The sequence below is a fragment of the Epinephelus fuscoguttatus genome, linkage group LG21, assembly GCF_011397635.1.
Source record: "Epinephelus fuscoguttatus linkage group LG21, E.fuscoguttatus.final_Chr_v1".
Lineage (NCBI taxonomy): Eukaryota > Metazoa > Chordata > Actinopteri > Perciformes > Serranidae > Epinephelus > Epinephelus fuscoguttatus.
Genome location: NC_064772.1, coordinates 16,536,328 through 16,555,558, shown reverse-complemented (window position 1 = coordinate 16,555,558; position 19,231 = coordinate 16,536,328). Strand labels below are relative to the sequence as shown.

At 39.5% G+C, this 19,231-nt stretch overlaps 1 protein-coding gene across 4 annotated transcripts in view; it reads left to right on the top strand.

Moving 5' to 3' along the window:
• The window catches only part of pou6f2 (POU class 6 homeobox 2), a 101,894-nt gene that overhangs the window by 24,128 nt on the left and 58,535 nt on the right, over positions 1-19,231 (top strand). For all 4 annotated transcript variants that reach the window (XM_049564977.1, XM_049564974.1, XM_049564976.1 and 1 more), the window contains one exon: positions 8,651-8,748. In XM_049564977.1, coding sequence (XP_049420934.1) covers positions 8,651-8,748 — 98 coding nt within the window. The remainder of the gene's footprint in view (positions 1-8,650; positions 8,749-19,231) is intronic.

The window sequence follows — 19,231 nt, the reverse complement described above, 5'->3', positions numbered from 1 at the left end:
GGCAGCTGCATTTAGAGAATTGCCTTTGAGATGGGTGTGAAGTTTGAGTTGCTGTAAATGAAAATCACACTGGAAGGCTTTAATTTGATCACATCCAAAGTGGGTAGAGACAATACCGCTAATGAAATCCAGTAAAAACATCACAGCCTCATAATATCCACCCTCCAAAATAAATGTGAAATTATACGGCAGATTATGATGATATTTTACTTTGTCTGTCGCTTTATATCGACTCTAATACAGCCACAAAGTCTCTCCTGTATGTTCAGATTGATCTTAATTCCGGATACTGAGTGCACAGGGTGGGGCTGTGCACAGCGTGATCCATAATGGGTGAAATAATTGGTGAAAAGAGACTGGCTTGTCAAAATATCCACTACGTTGCGAGGTTGATAAGCGAGAGGATGTGGACCTTCATCGAGGAGCAGGGCCAGCCAGCCAGCCAGAGGTAGAAACCAGTTAGAAAAGCAGGCTCCCCCTTGGGCTTTTACATCCGCCATCAAATGCTTGAGGTTTGTTAGGTCATGCCACTCACCAATTATTTGGATTTTATGTAAAGATGAAATGATTTTAGTTGGCGGAGGGGAGTTTAAAATGTAATGCATAAATATACTTGACAGGCAATGAGATCTTTCTGGCAAGGCTATTCAATAGTGCGCTTTGTATGAAGCTTTTATACAAGGACTAGAAACCACCGCATGCACTGTATGTTTAACAAGAAAAAGCCTATTCATCCTGTTCATGAAAAAAAACGACACGATACATCAGGGCTTTATTTTTATTGAAAAGCTGCAATATTCCATGTAAGAAAATCAATCTAATAGTGGAATTGTGATTGCATTTCACTTTCTTTTTTTGAAGGTCATGTGTGCAATCTGTTATAAGCACATTCATGAGACATTATAATGATTAGATATAAGGCATTATGAAACTGTTAATGGTTATTATCATGCATGACAACTTAAACAAGGTTTAAAGTATATATAGAAATTTATTACACTGTATTAGAATAAACTCCTTAAGATGCACCATCTTGTTTTGAGAAGTCCTGGTTTACCCAGCTCTTTAAAACTACTGTAACTCTTTGATTATCAAAGATAATCAAGCTGGTTTACCCAGCTCTTTAAAACTACTGTAACTCTTTGATTATCAAGCCTGATTGATTTGGAATACTGGCAGGGCATGAGTCACAGATCCCATGCTATTGGTAAGGGGTGCATAATATCAGGAAAATATTCGATGATGTTGAATATTGGGATAACAACATAACTTGCAATAAAAAAAAACGATACTAAAGTGTACTCAGCTGTTTTCTGCTGCTTTCAGTATTGTGCTAAAATAAAGCAAATTGCTTGTTGAATTAATTAGAAAATTGAAAAAAATGATTACTTCCAACTTTCTTGAACAAATTGAACTCAAAAGCAAGGGCGTAGGTTTGATTTTCACATTGGCAGGGACATAAAAGTGCTCCATAGCAGTGACCTGTACGTTGATGATTTTTTAATGCAATTTCACATCATGTGAAACTGATCACTGCTTTATAATGCATATTTAGATATCTACACTAAATACAAGAATGTCTTAGTTAATGTATTCTCTAATGTTATCAGTTACATGAATATACACTGATAACTTTACCACATCTGCCCGTATGTGCTTCCCAGGGTAAACTATAATAATAACAATAACAGTATACTCCGAAGGGGCTTAACTTCGGTACCAGCCTGCGGTCTGCAGTTGGGTTGGTAACAGTGATCCGAATTGATATTGATATTGGGTAAAAACATATATTATGCATGAATCAATATTTTTACTTACCCGTAGTCACAATGCTGAATCTCACTATCAACATATATCCTTCATGATTCAATCTCACCTGTGAGGTTCTTGTCTCTCCTCTATCTCCTCCTGTCTCTCTTCCATTTCCTTCTGTCTCTCTTCCTGCCTCTCCTACTCCATCTCCTCCAGTCTCTTTACTGCTTGTCATCTGACCAAAAAATATATTGATGCAAGACATGTGAACAGTGGGACAATTTGAGATGCAACAGTCATAGATTTTGATTGTTGTAGCCTGAGGAAAACATACTGTATGTTTTACAGTTGTGTAACTCATTAAACAACATCTGAATGTATATAGGCTAAAGAACAGCCATAATGTCACACAAGTTAGTCAGCTTCATCATGATAAACATAAATAAAATAAATCAATAAAAATGTAAATGATCCAAAATCATTATAATACAACTGTGTGCAAAATGTTGCACTTACACCCAATATCTATTACATAACTATGACTCAGTGTTGGTGTTTTTACTGGGAGCAGTGGATCTCTATTCTCCTAAGTCTCTCCTTCACACACCATGGATGCTGAAGACTGTCAATGAAGGAGCTATTATTTATAGTGTTTACACTTTATTTAGGCTATTGAGACTGTTTCTATCATGTCATCTTACTACAAACATTAATTTGAACTGTGTCATCACTACATGACATCTATGATTGCTGATGGAGCATGTGAAGTGGAATTTCATGTTCTCAGGCATATAATATTGATCTAATAGTTGCCAAACTTAGCTCAGCTAGTATTAGCTCGTTAGCATCTCATTATCTAGCAAAGAGTTGCCAAGGAACGCCATTCAGTTAGCCTAACATCAACAGGTGTTTTTTTAGCCTATTTACTGAACCAACCAACTCACTGTTCACACTCGGCAGTCCGCTGTGGAGCGCTAACGGTGACGCGCGTGCATGTGTCATTCCTTCGCGAACTGCCGTGAGCTGTATGGTGACGCACACCCACAAAGTCAGTGGAGAGAGCGGTGCTGGGGAGGACCAATCACACTTTACCAAAATAACGGTAGAGCCAATCGATGAGCAATATGAGGTTAGAGGCGGGACGTATGGTAGACACCAACGATTGTTAACCCTTTGTGTACCATATTGAGCGGACGCTGACAGCCGGTGTTTATATTGGTAGGGACAATACAGAAGGGGCTGAATATTGGTAGGGACGTGTCCCTACCGTCCCTACCCAATCCTACGCCTATGCTCAAAAGACACCAGTAAAAAAGAATTCTCTGATAATGTCTCAGCTTATTCAAAAAATCTCAAAAAATGTTTTTACAATATACTGTATTGTGTGGCCCTGTTGTCAGTTTAATGATGTTAGGTTATGTGCTGTTCTGAATTGTTAAAAGCGAGGTACCTATTTGCAACCTTTTCTGCAATGGGGAATAAAAGCCTTGAATCGGGATTCTGGTATTTTCATTTTAACATGCCCACTTACAGCAACACCATGCTTCACTCTCTGTTGCATGTTCACACCTGTCCTGTGTCCACTACCACCCCAGTCTTGTACCATTACTACTACTAGTAGGAGTACTACTACTGTTAATAGTACTATTATTCTTTCTACCGCCAACCTCCAACCGCCAACCATAGGAAGGAAGCGTGCATCTACTCATGATGAGAGGCATGTGCTCGTGACATCTAAAGATGTAAACATTAATGGCGTCGTTCTTGGTTGAGTTGTAATGCTAGCTAGCTCAGTGATGCTCGGTGAGCTACCAGTAGATGCACACTTTCTTCTATGTAGTTCCGTAGAATGAAAATAGTTCCTACATTAAACTGCTCACAATAAGATCTGTAGATTTTCTTGGGTCATGGTTTCTAGACAGAGACATTGCTGGTTTAAAAAGAAAGTAAAAAATGTATTTCATTTTATTCATTTATCTATTTATTTTGAGCACCACAAGCTGGGAATGCACCCGATTTATCAGCAGAGCTATTGGCCATTATTCGCCTTATTGCCTACCATCAGCCTATCAGCGAATAGGATGACATTCGCTGATGGCAGTGGCCAATGTCTGTCTTTCTGTTGTGTCACATAAATTTTGCACAGGCTAAAGCAGAGCTTGAGACTGACGGCCTCAAAGTTAAATTAATGAGCAGGTACAAGAGGAATACAATGACTGTTGGGCTCTGTGATCTTTCTGTTGTGTTACAACATGGCAAGTAGCCAGAAACTTGAATAGATACAGCTGTTTGAAGGATAAATTTGTTTATGTTTTCACAGGGAATTATAATATATTATCCATAGTAAAAAGTTTTTTTTAAAGATATTTTAAAGGTTGTTTTTTGTGTGATTGAATTTGTGCTCATTCAAAGAGTGCTTTTTGTTTTCCTGGCAAAAAGGGTGGAATAAATAATAACAAAAACAAAATAAACAACAGTATAAGAACATCAATTATTTGCCAAATTGTTACTTTAAACATTGGAATTTGACCAGACTTTTAAAATCAGTGCATCCCTACTTTGAAGCTCAGTGTCATGCTATAATGTAATTTTGATGTTTCTAAAACACGATTCCATTTCAGAGACTTATATATAAACTTATATATATATATAACTTATAATCTGTTATGATATGAGGGAGCAGTTGTCTATGGCCCTGTCCAAATACCCGCACTTGCGCCCTTGTGCCCCTTAATTGCGTGCTCCCGCTAAGGGGTGCAAGTGTATAGGGTGTCCCAATTGTCTTCTGTTGTTGTCAAGGGGTGCAAACCTGCGCCCTTAATGCACCCCTTCCGAAAGTGCGCATCAGACATCACTTCACTGAAGGATTTTACCCAGAATCCTCAGTGTGTCGCGTCATGACGCCTAACACTGCACAGCTGGCCGGTAAAACGCAAGCCGTTAACTCCGACTGACAACAACCATTAGAGGAACATAACGTCAAACAACACGCTGTGTGGACTTAATAATACATGACAGGGCGTTAATAATGAAATAATATACAGTTTACAGTTGACTGGAGGTTTGTATGACAGTCCACGTCACTTTACAGTTTTGATTGTGTCTTTAATTATTATTATTTTTATTACCGTATGTCTTTATAGTTTATTTTATATCACAATTTACCACAATTTATCCAAAAAAACGTTTTAATAGGAATAACGGTAGTCTAGGCTACGTTAACGGTAGAGTAAAAAAAAAGACGTTACAGCTAATATATGCATTATTAACAGGTAAATTCAAGAGTAAAATTTAATTTAATTTATCTGTTGGTTGGGCGTCAGCATCAATACTTGGATCTGATGTAGATGCCGCCTTCTCCTGCGGCTCCTAATCCTCCTCATCATTCGCTGATTGTATCTATTTATCATTTGCAGCAGCAGTGCTGCGAACAATGTTATTTCCTCTAACGCCATGTTTCTTCTCCTAGGAGACGGACCAGCTGGACCCAAACGGAAGCGACGTGTACACAACTGTCCCAATTCTCCTTTTTAAACAGCGTCGGTCCCTTGCGCACTTACACCCCTAACTGCACTTTTGGCAAGTGCACTTTGCAAGTGCGGGTATTTGGACAGGGCCTATGTGTCTGTATAACTGGCTAAAGTTATGGTAGTTATGATGTGCTGTGTAACCCAGGATTCTTCTTTCAAACAGTGTGGTCACATTGTCATGGCGATATAAAGCATTATGAATGCTGAACTTCTAATACATAATGTCCAGCACTTATAATTCTTTATCAACCTTGTTGTAAGTTGTGATTCGTGATTATAAACATTTATAGAGTTTATATAGAGCCCTATAAATGCATTATAGTATCGCATGTATGTGGTTATAATGCATTATAGACATGACCTTCATAGAAAGTGTCACCCGTTGTTTAATTCAGTGCCAGCATTGTGTGGTTTAATGATGTTATATAGTTAGCTTGACTTCATCTACAAAATCCACCTTATTGAAGAGAATAGCTGTTGTATGAAGGAGAGGTTACATTTAAAAAGATATTTTATGAACTTTTTGTGAGGGCTTTTGTTTCATACATTTAAAACAGAGCCATGCTCATTGAGTTAGAGATGGCACATGACCTTTCTGTGAGATGCTCATATTGGTGTTCTTAAAAAAAAAAAACAAACTTAAGACCAGATTTTATTGTGCTTGTAAATTTACTTAAAAACTAACTGGTAGAGGTTGCAGGCATTTATCTGTATGTAATAAAGCCCTTAAGTTTGAAATATCAACCAAAGAGGAGAAGTTCAATCGTGTTTTTTGAGAGAATTGAATAAAATTGCTTTATTCACTTTTTGTGCACTTCATTAATAACTCTTCATTAATAAAACTTCCAGTGTATTACTGAAATGTATGTTTTTTGAAAATGAACATGTCTCAAATCTGTGTTTCACTCTGGAACAGCAAGATTTATGCTAGTATTAATGAAATAATTGGATTTTTAAAGCCACTGAAAACTTTTTTTTGAACCCTATTATTAAATGAGCAGCAAATAAAGTTCTGATATTTATTGCAGGAATTCCACTGAAAAACTTACCTTGCAACACAAGCAAAAACCCACCTGCAATCACCAAATTTTAAGTCAGATGTTGCTGAATCCTGATTGGTGCATTAAGCAGTGTTGTAATCAGTACCACCTAAACTGAGACCAAGTCCTGACCACAACCAGAGTGTATCGAGACTGAGATAAGACCAAGACCAGACCAGTACGAGCCCCATACTGCATGATACACTTAGATATAGAACATTTCAATCATAGGCATCTGAAAGATCTACATTCCCATAAAAACACCCACAGAAAACAAATGTAATAAAATAAATAAATGATTGCCATTTATATATTTGTGTGTATGTATAAGTGAACTATGAGAAATGTGATGATAAAATAATTAGAAGCCATTACAGAGGTGAATCTTATAAGTGGGAGTTTCCTTTGTTTTCTATGAGCAAACAAATACAAACACGAAGGAGCTGAAATCAGCTCAACCATCTTTACTCAACTCTCCCTTTTTGCACAGGAAGTTTAGTGATATCCCCCCAGTTGTGGGTTTGACCGGTCTTAAAATCCTGAGTCCTCTGTTAGAGACCAAGACGAGGCCCAGTAAACATGTGGTCGAATTTGAGACGAGACTGAAACCTTCAAATAGTGGTCTTGACACCGGTCTCGAGACCAAGACCGATCTGGAGCACTACAACATTACATACAGTAGAAGGATATGACATCACGTTTTTCCAACTGAGCCCCGCCCACTACTAACCGGTGAGAGCACAGACAAAACAATGAAACAAAAACAGAATTGCCTCAAGTTAACCGTTGTAACTGTGGCAGAAAATATTGAGTTTATGTAGGACCCCATCACTCGTAATAAGAGGCCAATTGAGAAAATAGGTTTTTGGGGCCTTTAAACTAATTTTGTGAGGTGTTTCAGAAAAAAAAAAAATCAATGTTTTCAGTAGACAAAAAAGTGTGCATTTTAAACTCGAAGCTCAGAGTAGAAAATCTAAGGACGAAGATGTACTAGTGACACTTTCTCCATAATAAGCAAAAAAAAAAAAGTGCACAGAAAAGAAAACTTAATCCAGATTCTCCAAAGAAAAGGCTTAAATACTTTGGATAACGGCTTGAAGGTCGATCAAGGACAGCATGTTCACACAGGTTAAGGGTAATGTTAGAATCCTGAAGTTGCCATTGGTGCAGCTGAATGAGATGAATCAGTGAGATGTTGGTAAAGGAACAGAGGTCCTTGTTTATAATGGGACATAGTTTCACCACATGTGGTTTCCATGGCACTGCACCTTCACCTCTTTATTTAAAAGACATTCATCTTCTGTACCAACATCTTCTCAAATCTCTGAAAAAAAGTTCTATTATGAAATCACAAAAATCCCTTTTATTGTTGGAAAATCAACCTGAATGTTACCGTAGTGTCTTTTCTTTTTCAACACCAGTATTAGATATTTGTCCATGTTCACAAGGCTTTTGTTTTGTTCAAGTTTTTGGCCCATTCTTCCTTTAGTAAAATTGAAGTGCCCTTCACATTCTTCCAGCTTTTAGTTTTCAGTTCTTTTAAACGAATAGTCCCAGAAATTTTAACAAAGTAATTTTTAGTCAGGTGGGTTTTTTTTTCTTCTGGACAGTCGGTTTGGTGAAAGACATCTAAGAGACATTTAATCTTTCTGACAGTTCTTTCTGCAAGATTTACTCGTCTTTGCACTCAGCAAGCCTTTGTGTCAACAGTGAGGCATCATGTGATCTTGATATCATCGAGGTCAAAGGGTGAGGGTCAAAGCAGCCTCCCTGACCTTTCAGAGCCATCCACACTCTGTGCACTGCTGAGAGATTCTGTGAGATGGGGATTGCTATGATATCCAATCGTCGGTGTCCTTTGTTTTCCCTGCAGCCATCAGCAAGCTTATTATCATGTCCCTGTCTGCTCCACTCCACTCTGCCCTCATAGCAAACAGGTCTAATTGTGTCTCGTAGCTGCAGGCTCAGAGCGGAGGGGGGAGTGGGTTTAGATGAGTGATACTCGGCGATGTAAATGGCTGAATAATATGGCCCCGGCGTTTGTGGTGGAGCTCTATCTCTCAGCGGTAATCTAGGCCATCGGGGACCCGCCAGTATGCATCATCCCCCATCAATGAGCCTCTCCACTGGTTGGTAATTTATTCAGCGCTACAGCGGTTATTGATAAAGCACTTAAATACAAATTCCCCTCCTTTCCCAACTGCCCTCCTCTGCGCCGTACGATACTCTGTGTTGTAATATCACAGAGCAGTCTGTGTTGTGTGTTTATCTACTTACAGTGTCTGTGTTGATCTAAGGTGGATTCTGTTGTCTCTTTTTCTTTCCCAGGAGCTCGTGACGGTTCGGTCCAGTCTGACACCAGCAGCAGTCCTTCTGAGCAGAGTCAGCTGGGCCAGTCCCACCCAGGATACCCAATGGGTCCACAGGTGAGTGAGGAGATCTGAAACACTGTCTGTTTAGTCAGTGATAATGTGAACACTTTGAGTAAGATAATATCTTGATGGAGGCATAATGGAAGTTTGAAAAATGCTGAAATGCCCTACATAACTCAAATTTACATAAGTTGTGACACCTATAGTCAACTAAAAACATTAAGTTAGCCTCCTTCTTGTCAAGCGCCAAGAGGCCTGGGGGGATTTCATTAAAAGAAAACTGGCATAAAAGTGTAACAAAAAGTGTTAAAGGGTTTGGACTCTTGAACCCAGTCTTTTCAAGCAGCAGTCAGGTATGCTGAAGAAGTTGAAGATGCTATTTAGGACCAAAAAGAATCAATTCATCCCCTGATTTGTTTGTCCAGTTATTCATACTGCATTTTTATTGATTTTAACTATTTTGATAGCCCATTGTGTCTCCACCTTATTCTTACTTAAGAACTGTAAAAATTACTGTGAAAAATTGATGTGACTGAGGCAGAGAGCTGTCAGCCTCATTAGGTTTCAGCCACCTGTTCTTCACCCAGAGGATTGAATAAGGAAGGGGACACAGGTGACACCAGACATTAGGTTACAATACTTATATCAAGTCCAGTGAGGATTTTGACAAAACATTTTATGCCTAGAAGGTAAAAATACAGCTGTTAAGTCATAATGCCTCCCTTTCCTGTCCGTATCCCCCCTCAAATGACCTCTGATTTCAAAGTTATGTTGGTTAATACAGGAACAGTGTGGAAGGTATACAAAATATTCAGCACTTTCTATTCCTATTATGGGCTTTAAACAACATCCACTGATTGGTTTGGCTGTAGCAGTGTCATACTGTATCCACCAGTGACACTGTAATGATGATAAATGATTAGACAAATTGGGAGAAGTCAGTCATGGGAGGGCTGCGTTCTTTGACTGCCATAAGTATCCTTCTTTTTGATGATGAGCGCTCTGACTAGAATTGCAGGGGTATGAGATTTTCGTGGTACGATCTCAGAGAATATCATAGTTTCATGGTATAAGGTATTACACAATCATTATTATCATTATTATTATTATTATCATCAGTCACAATGATGCTTAAAGGAGTAAAAACAGAGGTTTTTGTGGTTATGCAAACACTTTATCAAAACTGAATCTTGAAACCATTTTTTAGTGGACGTATACATATACATATACAGTATGACAGGCAGTCAAGGTGGACAAGGAGATGCACACATGCAGGTGAGATTCTCCATCTGGTTGCATTTTATTTGTTTTCAGTATCATAGAAAAGCAAATGTACACAGTTTAATTGTCATTTTTCATACCACAGTTTCACGGTATATCACTGAAACCCCAGCTCCAACATAGTCCACAGTCTCCGTGTTGTGCTTAGTGTGAGGTCCTTCATCGTATATTTTTCTGCCTCTACACGTGGAGTGATTCAAAGGAGCCAAACTAAGTTAAGTACACTAAGAGCAATTTGAAAAATTGGCGATTAAAGGCCTTTGGACACTAAGTCTGTATTTTTCATCTGAAATTATTATTATTATTATTTTTATTATTATTATTATTAACATTTTTAATATATAAATGCAAACATTGTGTCAATCACGTTTATGTCCTGACGTTAGATATGTATAAGGACATGGCTGGAGCCTTCTGTCTGTACTCTCTATTTTTACACGTTTTCTAAAAGCATCACAGATACAGACGAAATGGAGCAATACCAACGGAGATCGTATGGGCAGTATAGCGTAGTTCAAGCGAGATACAACCGTAGGAGAAAAAAAAATGGTGGAACAGAACAAATTGATAATATAGTAAAAAGAATTCTGCATCCACATGTTGTCATGAATTTAAAGACCTCACAGAGGACCTCAGGTTCAGGTCTTCAGGATCAGTGGGATTGTGGAAATTGGTGAACGTCTTTTGAATTTGTGATTGCAACATTGCTAGCAGCATAGCAAGGTGAACCACTGACATCCTGAAACAGACCAGGAAACGACTGGGAGCTCTTTTATAGGCAGGTAAATTCTCATTGCTCTGGACGCCTCCTCAGGATTGGATGGCAGTCATCGTTACTACTTGAAAACTCAATTTTGTCTTATAAATTTTTGCAACGAATAGAGCAGTAAAACACATCGTACTCAGTGTGTAAGGTTTCTGTGCAACTGTTTTTATCGGATGAAAGTTTGAATAAAAGCGCGTACAAAAAATACAGACTTAGTCTGCAAGGGCCTAAACTCAGCTCTGTTAATTAAGCTACATATACTCTGATCACAGCCATAATGAGAGTAAGAATAAGGTGTTTGCATGACAGTTTCAGTGTTCTTTCAGAGCATGTGGTGAATGGAACAAAAACTTAAAACACCCTCACTGAATGCTGCAGCGTGAATCATTTTCAGCTAAAATGTGAAAAGTATTTTGTCACCACACATCAAATGTAATCAAGCTGCAGCACTAATGAGCTCACAATACAGGCCTTGTCAAAACAAGCAGGGGAGCAAAGAGCCCAAGCCTGCAGCCCTGTTAATAGCTCAATCAGGCATTGTCCTATCTGATTGGATTTATTGGCCTGGTGGCTCTGGGATGTTTAATGAACATCTATCTCATTAGTGTTGCTCAATGTCACCGCTCAACACATACACGCACACGCACACACACACACACACACACACACACACACGCACACACACACACACACGCACGCACGCACGCACACAGCGTCAGGTTTCCTCCACCCTCTTTAATAAGGCCATTCTCCCTGCACTCAGTGTTACTCAATGACAGTCAATCCTCATCAGGATAAACACAAGAGGAAACATGAGAGGAGGAAAGTCATTCAGTTTTGTTGGGCAGGTTTGTAGGGTGAGAAATCCCCAGTGAAAGAGTCAATCTGCTGTAAGTGGAGATGAAGAATGAGCTAATTAAAAGCACTTTTCTGATTACAGACACCCTGGCTGGTCAGAGCCACTGTTTTTGTAATAGATAAGAAATAAACACAAAAGGAAAGCATCTCGAGCAGGCAGCAGTTACAGTCTGAGCCTCAGCAGGCGGCTCTCAACAGTCACCATCTAATATATTAATGCTGTCAGTACAGTCTCTGTGAAGCTAACACTTTTCAGAAACAAAGGCGCTCCGCATGCCATACCCAATTCTCTTGTTCCAGGATCAATATGTTTTGATAGATTCTCGCTCCAGAGCCGGATATTGTTCGAACAACCATTATCCGATGGTAGTTTACCCAACATGAATCCACCTTCCTTCTGTTTCCCACTCGCAGTTAGGATGACAAAAGTCTGCTATCTGGGTGATTATGGGCAATTTCTCAGTGCCAGAGCTGCCAAGCAGATAGAAGGGCCTATTCTCCCCTGATGGGCAGAGAGGCTGGGTACCACATCCAGTCCTGAGTGGGGCTGCTTCCCCATCCAGAGTCCAACACACACCCAGTCTGTGCATCTGTGTGGCCCCTAGGAGACCACTTCTCCACACTCAGCTGTCAGGCCTGCCAAGCACTGTACAACAGCTTTCCAGCCGCACCTACTGTATGGAGAGGTTGCCTGATATCACACAGAATTGTCAACTCGTTACACTCCGTTTCCATCTTCAGTCTGATATTGCCTCCACTTTAACCGACCTCCGTGGGGGAGGGTGATTTGATTTTTCCTAACCAATCGCCACAGACCAACGTATCCACCTGAATCTAACGTCATTTCAAGTCCACACTGATGTATAGCCATGCCAACATATTGGCATTTACCAATGTTTCCCAAAAATGCGTACAGCATCCAGCTACGTAAAAATAGGGGGGTGCGCAGAGATCTTGTTAAACATTAAATAAAGCAGTTTTACGTTAATAATCAACATCTCACCAATGCTCTTTGGCTGACACAGGATGTCCAGCGGGGACTACGAGTTCAGCTGCCGCTAATGTTTACTCAGCTTGTTTGTCTGATAACGTAAGATCTATACGTCCAATATCTATTTTATATTTATCTGGCTAAAAGTTATAGTTAAAAAGGAGTAGTATCTAAAAAAAACTGATGTTGACGTAACTTGAAACAGTGAGAAAGTAGTCAGCTGGAAATGTTTGAATGTCTGTGAAATGGTTAAATGAATCTGGCAGCGCTTATTGAAAACTTTTCGGAGTGGAGGGGAGCAAAGTTAAACAAACTACAATGTTGGGTGTCATTATAAAGGCATGTAGATTTAGAACAGCCTAGACAGCAGCATCTGTCTTGTCTGTAGTGCACTCTAGGGCTGTGATCAACCAGTGGGTGAAATAAATCTGCATGGGTTATCTCTTGATTAACTAAATTGCTGCAGTCCCTGGTAGTGTTGTGTGTTTGACATTAGCACTTGACCAGGGCAAATTAACTCTCTTCTAAGGCAAGTGGAAAGCCCTTAGTGGAATTTAAATGTGATTTCCAGTATAATAATGTCTGAAAATAATCTGCACACATTTAACACTTGTTCACATGAGTTCCTTGTGCCAGTCTGTCCCACCACTAAATGCTGAACAGGGCTGATGACAAAAATCTGACATACTGGACACTATGAAGGGTAACTCTAGAGATGAAGATGTCATATACAACTTACTGTTATCACGTTAAAAATATCTCTGTAATGCTACATGCGAGAGAGAGACTTATCATTTTTAGCCCAGAAAGCTAACGTAAGCCATTCCACCACTTCAACAATCTATAGTGATAAATCTGACAATAAATGTCTTCTGCGGTTATTTATACATTTTTAGATCAAAAATCATCGTTGAAAAATGTTTAACTTTGGGTAAAACGGTGCGCTCGTCACTGTCACCAGCTGTCCAATTACAGTGAGGAAGGGGTGGGACAAACACAGCGTAGAACAGCTGTCACAGAGAACAAATACAAGTGGTATACAATAGATGATGTTTTTCAGCTATGTAAAGAAAGGCTTTGGTGGACACATGCCCTTATTAAATTAACCCCAGCGATTGTCCGACCAATGAGAATTTGGTCGGACAAGAGCTTAACGACCATACAGTTGACTGACTGACCAGAAGTTCACAGCCCTAGTGCAGTCCATTGTTTTTATTACTGATGGACTAATTGTTAGCAGCAGCACTCATTGGATCGGTATTTATTTTGACTGAAAAACCTCTCTTTTATGTCATGATGCCAGACGAATCAGTTGACTTGGTGGAATGGGCGGATTCAAAGGATTCTGGCCTCGGGCAAATGGAGAGAGTATCAGTGAAAAGGCAGAAGGTGAACTGCTTGTAAATCTAGATGAGTGATGCTGGGGATTCTAGTAGTAAAAGCTTGTTGAGTGGCCACAGAGTTGAGCTAATTATGTTCACTAGTGCAGTACTCATTCAGAACGTGTCTGTTTGGAATGGACCGATTGCTCATCCTCTAGCATTGCCACTTGCAGCTTTCTCAAGAATGACTCATCCAAACAACTTTACACTCCACACTGTGTTTCCTTGGGTCCTGAGCGATACACTTCCTATGACACAGTTGCGTCCCCTAGCAAATATTTGGGTGCGAAAGCTCACACTAACATTTTGTGGCATTAATTAAGTCAAAAACTGGTTACTTATGGGAACTGGTCTCTTTTTCTTCATCTGTTTGAATGTACTTTATTGAGCAACGTAGATCAAGCTGCACCATGCATGCCATTTGGAGTGTAACAGTTAATAGGGGTGCCCTTTCAATACCGTACAGTGTTTACATAACGCACTACTAATGATTATGTCCGGCAGATCTCAAGAACTTGCATTCAACACTGCACTTCCGTGTGTCTTTGGCAATACACCCACCAAGTGTGAGGTTGATTGGACAAACAGTTGTGTAGAAAAGGACAGCCATACAGACAGACAATCAGACAGAGACTTCTCGCATTTTAGTTAAGATGCTACATTTTTTCTTATCTCTGATTTTGATGTGTGCATATACAGTGTTCTCACCTCAGATGAAGATCATAATCAGTCGTGAACTGGCACAACAAACAACCTAAAGACCAAGAGCTTTTAGATGCTTTAAACAAATCTCCTCTCCTTTCTCTCTGCAGCTGCCTATGTGCCTATAACAGCTGCCTGTTTCTCCAAAGCTGCCTGTAATGATAAATAAATCAGGGCTACATCTGATAATTGCAGAATTGTCTTTTAATGTTATTCCCTTCTATGTGAGGCTGTCTTTGCTGTCAAGCCTGGCAGTCTCATTTTGTTTGACTCAGAGATGAAATGTTCAAAGAGCGTCTTTGATTATATGCCGCTTCGATTTGAGATTAAATTTAGTTTAAAACGCGAGATTAAACATATGTCACTTGAAGCTAACAAACGGGTTGCCTTTGTTATTGTCCTTTGAGGATTCTTTGAGCTCCCGAATTATTAATTCATTTTTTAAAGTTAATGGCAAATGTCATTTTGGATGCTCTCAGAAGCATCAGATATTGTCATTTGTTATGCGCTGCTGTTGTGTATCAAAGCAAATGTTGAGGAAGAGAAATCCTATATAGTGTGTGTGATTACTCCTGCCAGCAACAATCACCTATCTGTGCTTTTTTATCCTTTTAACAGCTTAGAAACACAAACAGGTATTCATTTTGTCTCTCAGTGCCGATATTTCGCCCTGAGATCTCTCTGTGTGTTGTGGCTTTAAACCCACATGACCTCGTACCTCTTAAACTGTGATCGCATGTATGTCGGAGTGGGTGCAGGCGTTCTGCACCATGCAGGGTTATCACAGTGACACGCCTGTCACCTACAAGCACCAGGTTTGGGAGTATGGTGGGGTCTTCGCACCAGTCAGCCCGCTCTGCATCCTGTGCAAGCTGCAGACACACCATGCAAAACAGAAGCAGATAGCTGACAATTGGAGTTAAAGGCTTGTGAACTTAAGTCACAGTGGAGGAGTCAACACAGTGCAGCCAGGCTTACCTAGCAACGTCGAAAGGCTGCTTTACTGTGGACACAACACAAGCTGACAGTGTACTCTTATTATTTTATTCCAAACAATTCAATTCAATGCTTAAACAGTAATTTTGTTGGATTTTGCAGCATCCTCAGTATCTCCTGTCTCCAACCTCCTGTGTAAATTCAGTTTGACGTGCTCAAACGCTGACATAATTTGAAAAAGGTTTTATCTGAATGAATGAAATTTAAGATGTCATTCCCTGTGTATTCATGGAGATTTCAGCCACGGTACAAACATTCCCACTTCGGGCTCAAAGCTCTCGACGAAAAATGTGTTGGTGTATTTCCGAACCCACTTCCTCGGAAAATACATTTGAAGAGATCTTCTACTGTGCAAAATATCTCAGAGCGATACTTCTGATAACATATCTTTTCCTCTATGGGTATGACTGCACCGAATCCACTTGAACTAATGTGAATGAATGGATACATGAAGAGTTGAGAGTGATGTGTTATATCCCTCATCAAAAGAGTAAAGTACTGCTACTTTTTTTTTTTTTTTTTTTTTTCGAAAAGCACTGTGTATTTCAGGCACATTTCCGTGGTACCAGGGATTTGTTCAGTGGGATGAAACATAAATCACTGCATCTCTGTGAAAGAAAAACTCTCAGCCCTTTCACAAAGATTGGATTTGATCTCTGTCAGTACCAACGTCAGTGTGTTTTGACTGTTAGTCTGTGACACAGTAAAGCAAAGAATTCATCTGCAAAACAACTGCATTCATCAATACACACTGATTAGTCATACAGTCACTGTGGTGACATCTGCTTTCCTGCTTTTCTTAATTAAGCGTCACAGGATATAAAATAATGTATAGTAGACACTCTGTGTTTATCTTCTTTGAAACAGGTATTCTGCACTGCACACAAGAAGTGTCGTTATAATTCAGTGTTATTATTTATTAGCTACAGATGAATCTTATGTTATTGTTACAAAAATAGGAAATTATTGATTTTGATTAAAACTGTAACTTAAAACCAACAAAATTATCTATGTAAGCAGTCATTGTACACATATGAAGAGTTTAGTCTAATGTAATACACAACTGTTTGATTATTTCAAATGATTTTTCATTTATTTGCCATTCTGTGATTGATTTTTATTGCGGTAATGATTTCAACCATATTGTCCAGCATTACATTAGAGTTTGGTTTGGTAATGGGATATTTATCATTAATGGTATTAATTGTGCCTTCAAAAAAAATAGAAAAAAGATTACTGAGTTCCACTACTTTACCTAAAAATTAGGGGACTTAAATCAAAGCCCTAATAAGTGATTTGATCACTACAAGATGGGCATTGTTTAGAGAAAACGGCAATGCAGTACAAACAAATTAGACCTCAAACACATTCTTTGTTTTCATGGGATTACCAGCAAACACACACCGCCTATCATATTTCTCTGCTAGCTACCCAGACTAGCTGATAGTCAAGTATGTTGCTAGGTGCCCCAACTGTTATTTGATTAGTTAAATTTATGTAACAGCGCCCAAGTTCAAGATGAGATTGAAAGTATCAATGCATCAAAAGTAATTTTATCTTTTAGAGGAAGAGAAAAGACAGGCATTTTGATAAAAAAATATAAAAAATTAGATTTTTGTAGTATGTGCCAAGATATTTGCGAACAATTACACAGGAAAAGAGGATTATAACTTGGGATGGGCATTTTAAGCAATTTCCATATTAATGTACTCACATTAAATTATTGTAGAGTACAGTAAAGTACTAGCCTGGTTCCAGACCATAGACCCCGCCCACTCAACTGAGTAGGCTTTCATCTCTGGTCTAGCATACTGCAATGAATTTGCGATTTACCTCGTCCAAACGATGGATGAACCAATGAACGCCGGGGGTTGAGGCAGGTCTAGCGATTAGCCAATCAGCGCCACGCTGATGTCAAGCTGCTGTACACCGGTGGGTAACAGGTGAGGATAGCAACAATGGCGACCACTACAGATCCTACAGACCACATTAACGATGCTATCGAGGTATTTCGCCACTACTCGTGTTAATGGAGGACCAAATTAAGGAAGCTGCTAAACTGGATTTAACGGCGATGCAGCTGGGCGTGCACGACGACGGAGACATTTTAAACGGGCAATGCTCGCTTGTTTTCGGCACCCCCGAGGCATGGCTACTAATGATGTCAGATTCTGGGTGAGTCGTTTATCTCTACTGATTGGTTAGGGAAAAATCAAATTCCCTCCCCCTTGTAAATCGCCTTCAGTGGAGGCGATGTCAGACTGAAGGTTCTGGGAGCTTCAGTCTGACACTCAGGCTAGTAAAGTACCTGAGAATAGGAATGTTAATTGACCAACAGCCGAAAACAAGTGCAATTTGATCAACCAGGCTTCAATTAGCATATTAACCCATAAATTTAAAGTTAACATTAGAAAAATCAGCACACTTTTATTGCTGTCATTACATAGGTTACATGCAGTGCTGAAAAATCGTCTTCAAGCCGCTCTCCCGGTCAGTTCAACATCTGCCCAGTTAGCATGAGCTAACATAGCAGCATCAACTAACATCTAACACAGAGCCATTAAATAGTCCCAACAAACTCACACCGCAACATCTCAACTCTGTCATTATGACCTGTGGTAAATTTCCCTCCAACTAACCAGTGCCTAGATATCCCTCTTCCCCCTCAGCAAAACTCCACTGGATGCCGTAAATGATGTAAATCGTGTCATTCAGCTGTGTTTCACTGGCTCTCCCAGGCTGTTGTTGAATTATAGGTTGTACTTCCTCATTTTTGCTTTGTCTGCCACCCATACTGCCATTATAGTCACAAACAGTATAGAAGCAGATCAAGGGCAGACTCGCCTCTCTCCCTATCTCTCAAACTTGGACTGAAATCTGATCAAACGGTAAAACCAGGCAGTGTCGATCAATATAAAATCAAGATTATGTTACTGCAATGTCTGATTCTTGTGTAAAATGTCTTCAGAATATATTTTAGTGCACTGTTTGGCTGTAATAGCAAGAGTTTGTGAACAGGAAGTAGGCGCTATACTGTTTCCTAAACAGTGAAAATTGAGTCAGAAAAAACGATATCAAACAGTAAAATTAAGCAGCGCTGATCGAATATGAACCAAGATTCTGTCACTGTGTTGCCTAAAATATTTTCACAAACATGTCTTTCCTTACAGTTTAACTGTAATACGAGATTGTTTGTTGCCAGTCAGCCTTCATTGTGTTAAACGAACAAGTGTGCATGACGTCATCCACCAGCAGGAGTGTTTATTGGTCCAGTGTGGTGCAGTGCATTCTGGTAGTTGTAGGTTTTCTATCTTTTGAAAAACAGCGAACGCCGCAGTCCTTTTTCTCTGTTTTTACTGGTCATGTAGCACCAATGTCAAAAGTATTTTTGTCTCTCTGCTGCATCAACATCCCAGTTTTATGAAGAGACCATCTTTGCAGCAGTGAAATACTTATTTAATAACGGTTGGGTAGTGTTAGCCATGTGATGCTTACAGTTAGCCTTGTCACTGTGCGCCTGTGTGTGCGAGCAGACTCTCACCACTGTAGCCATAGTCTAAT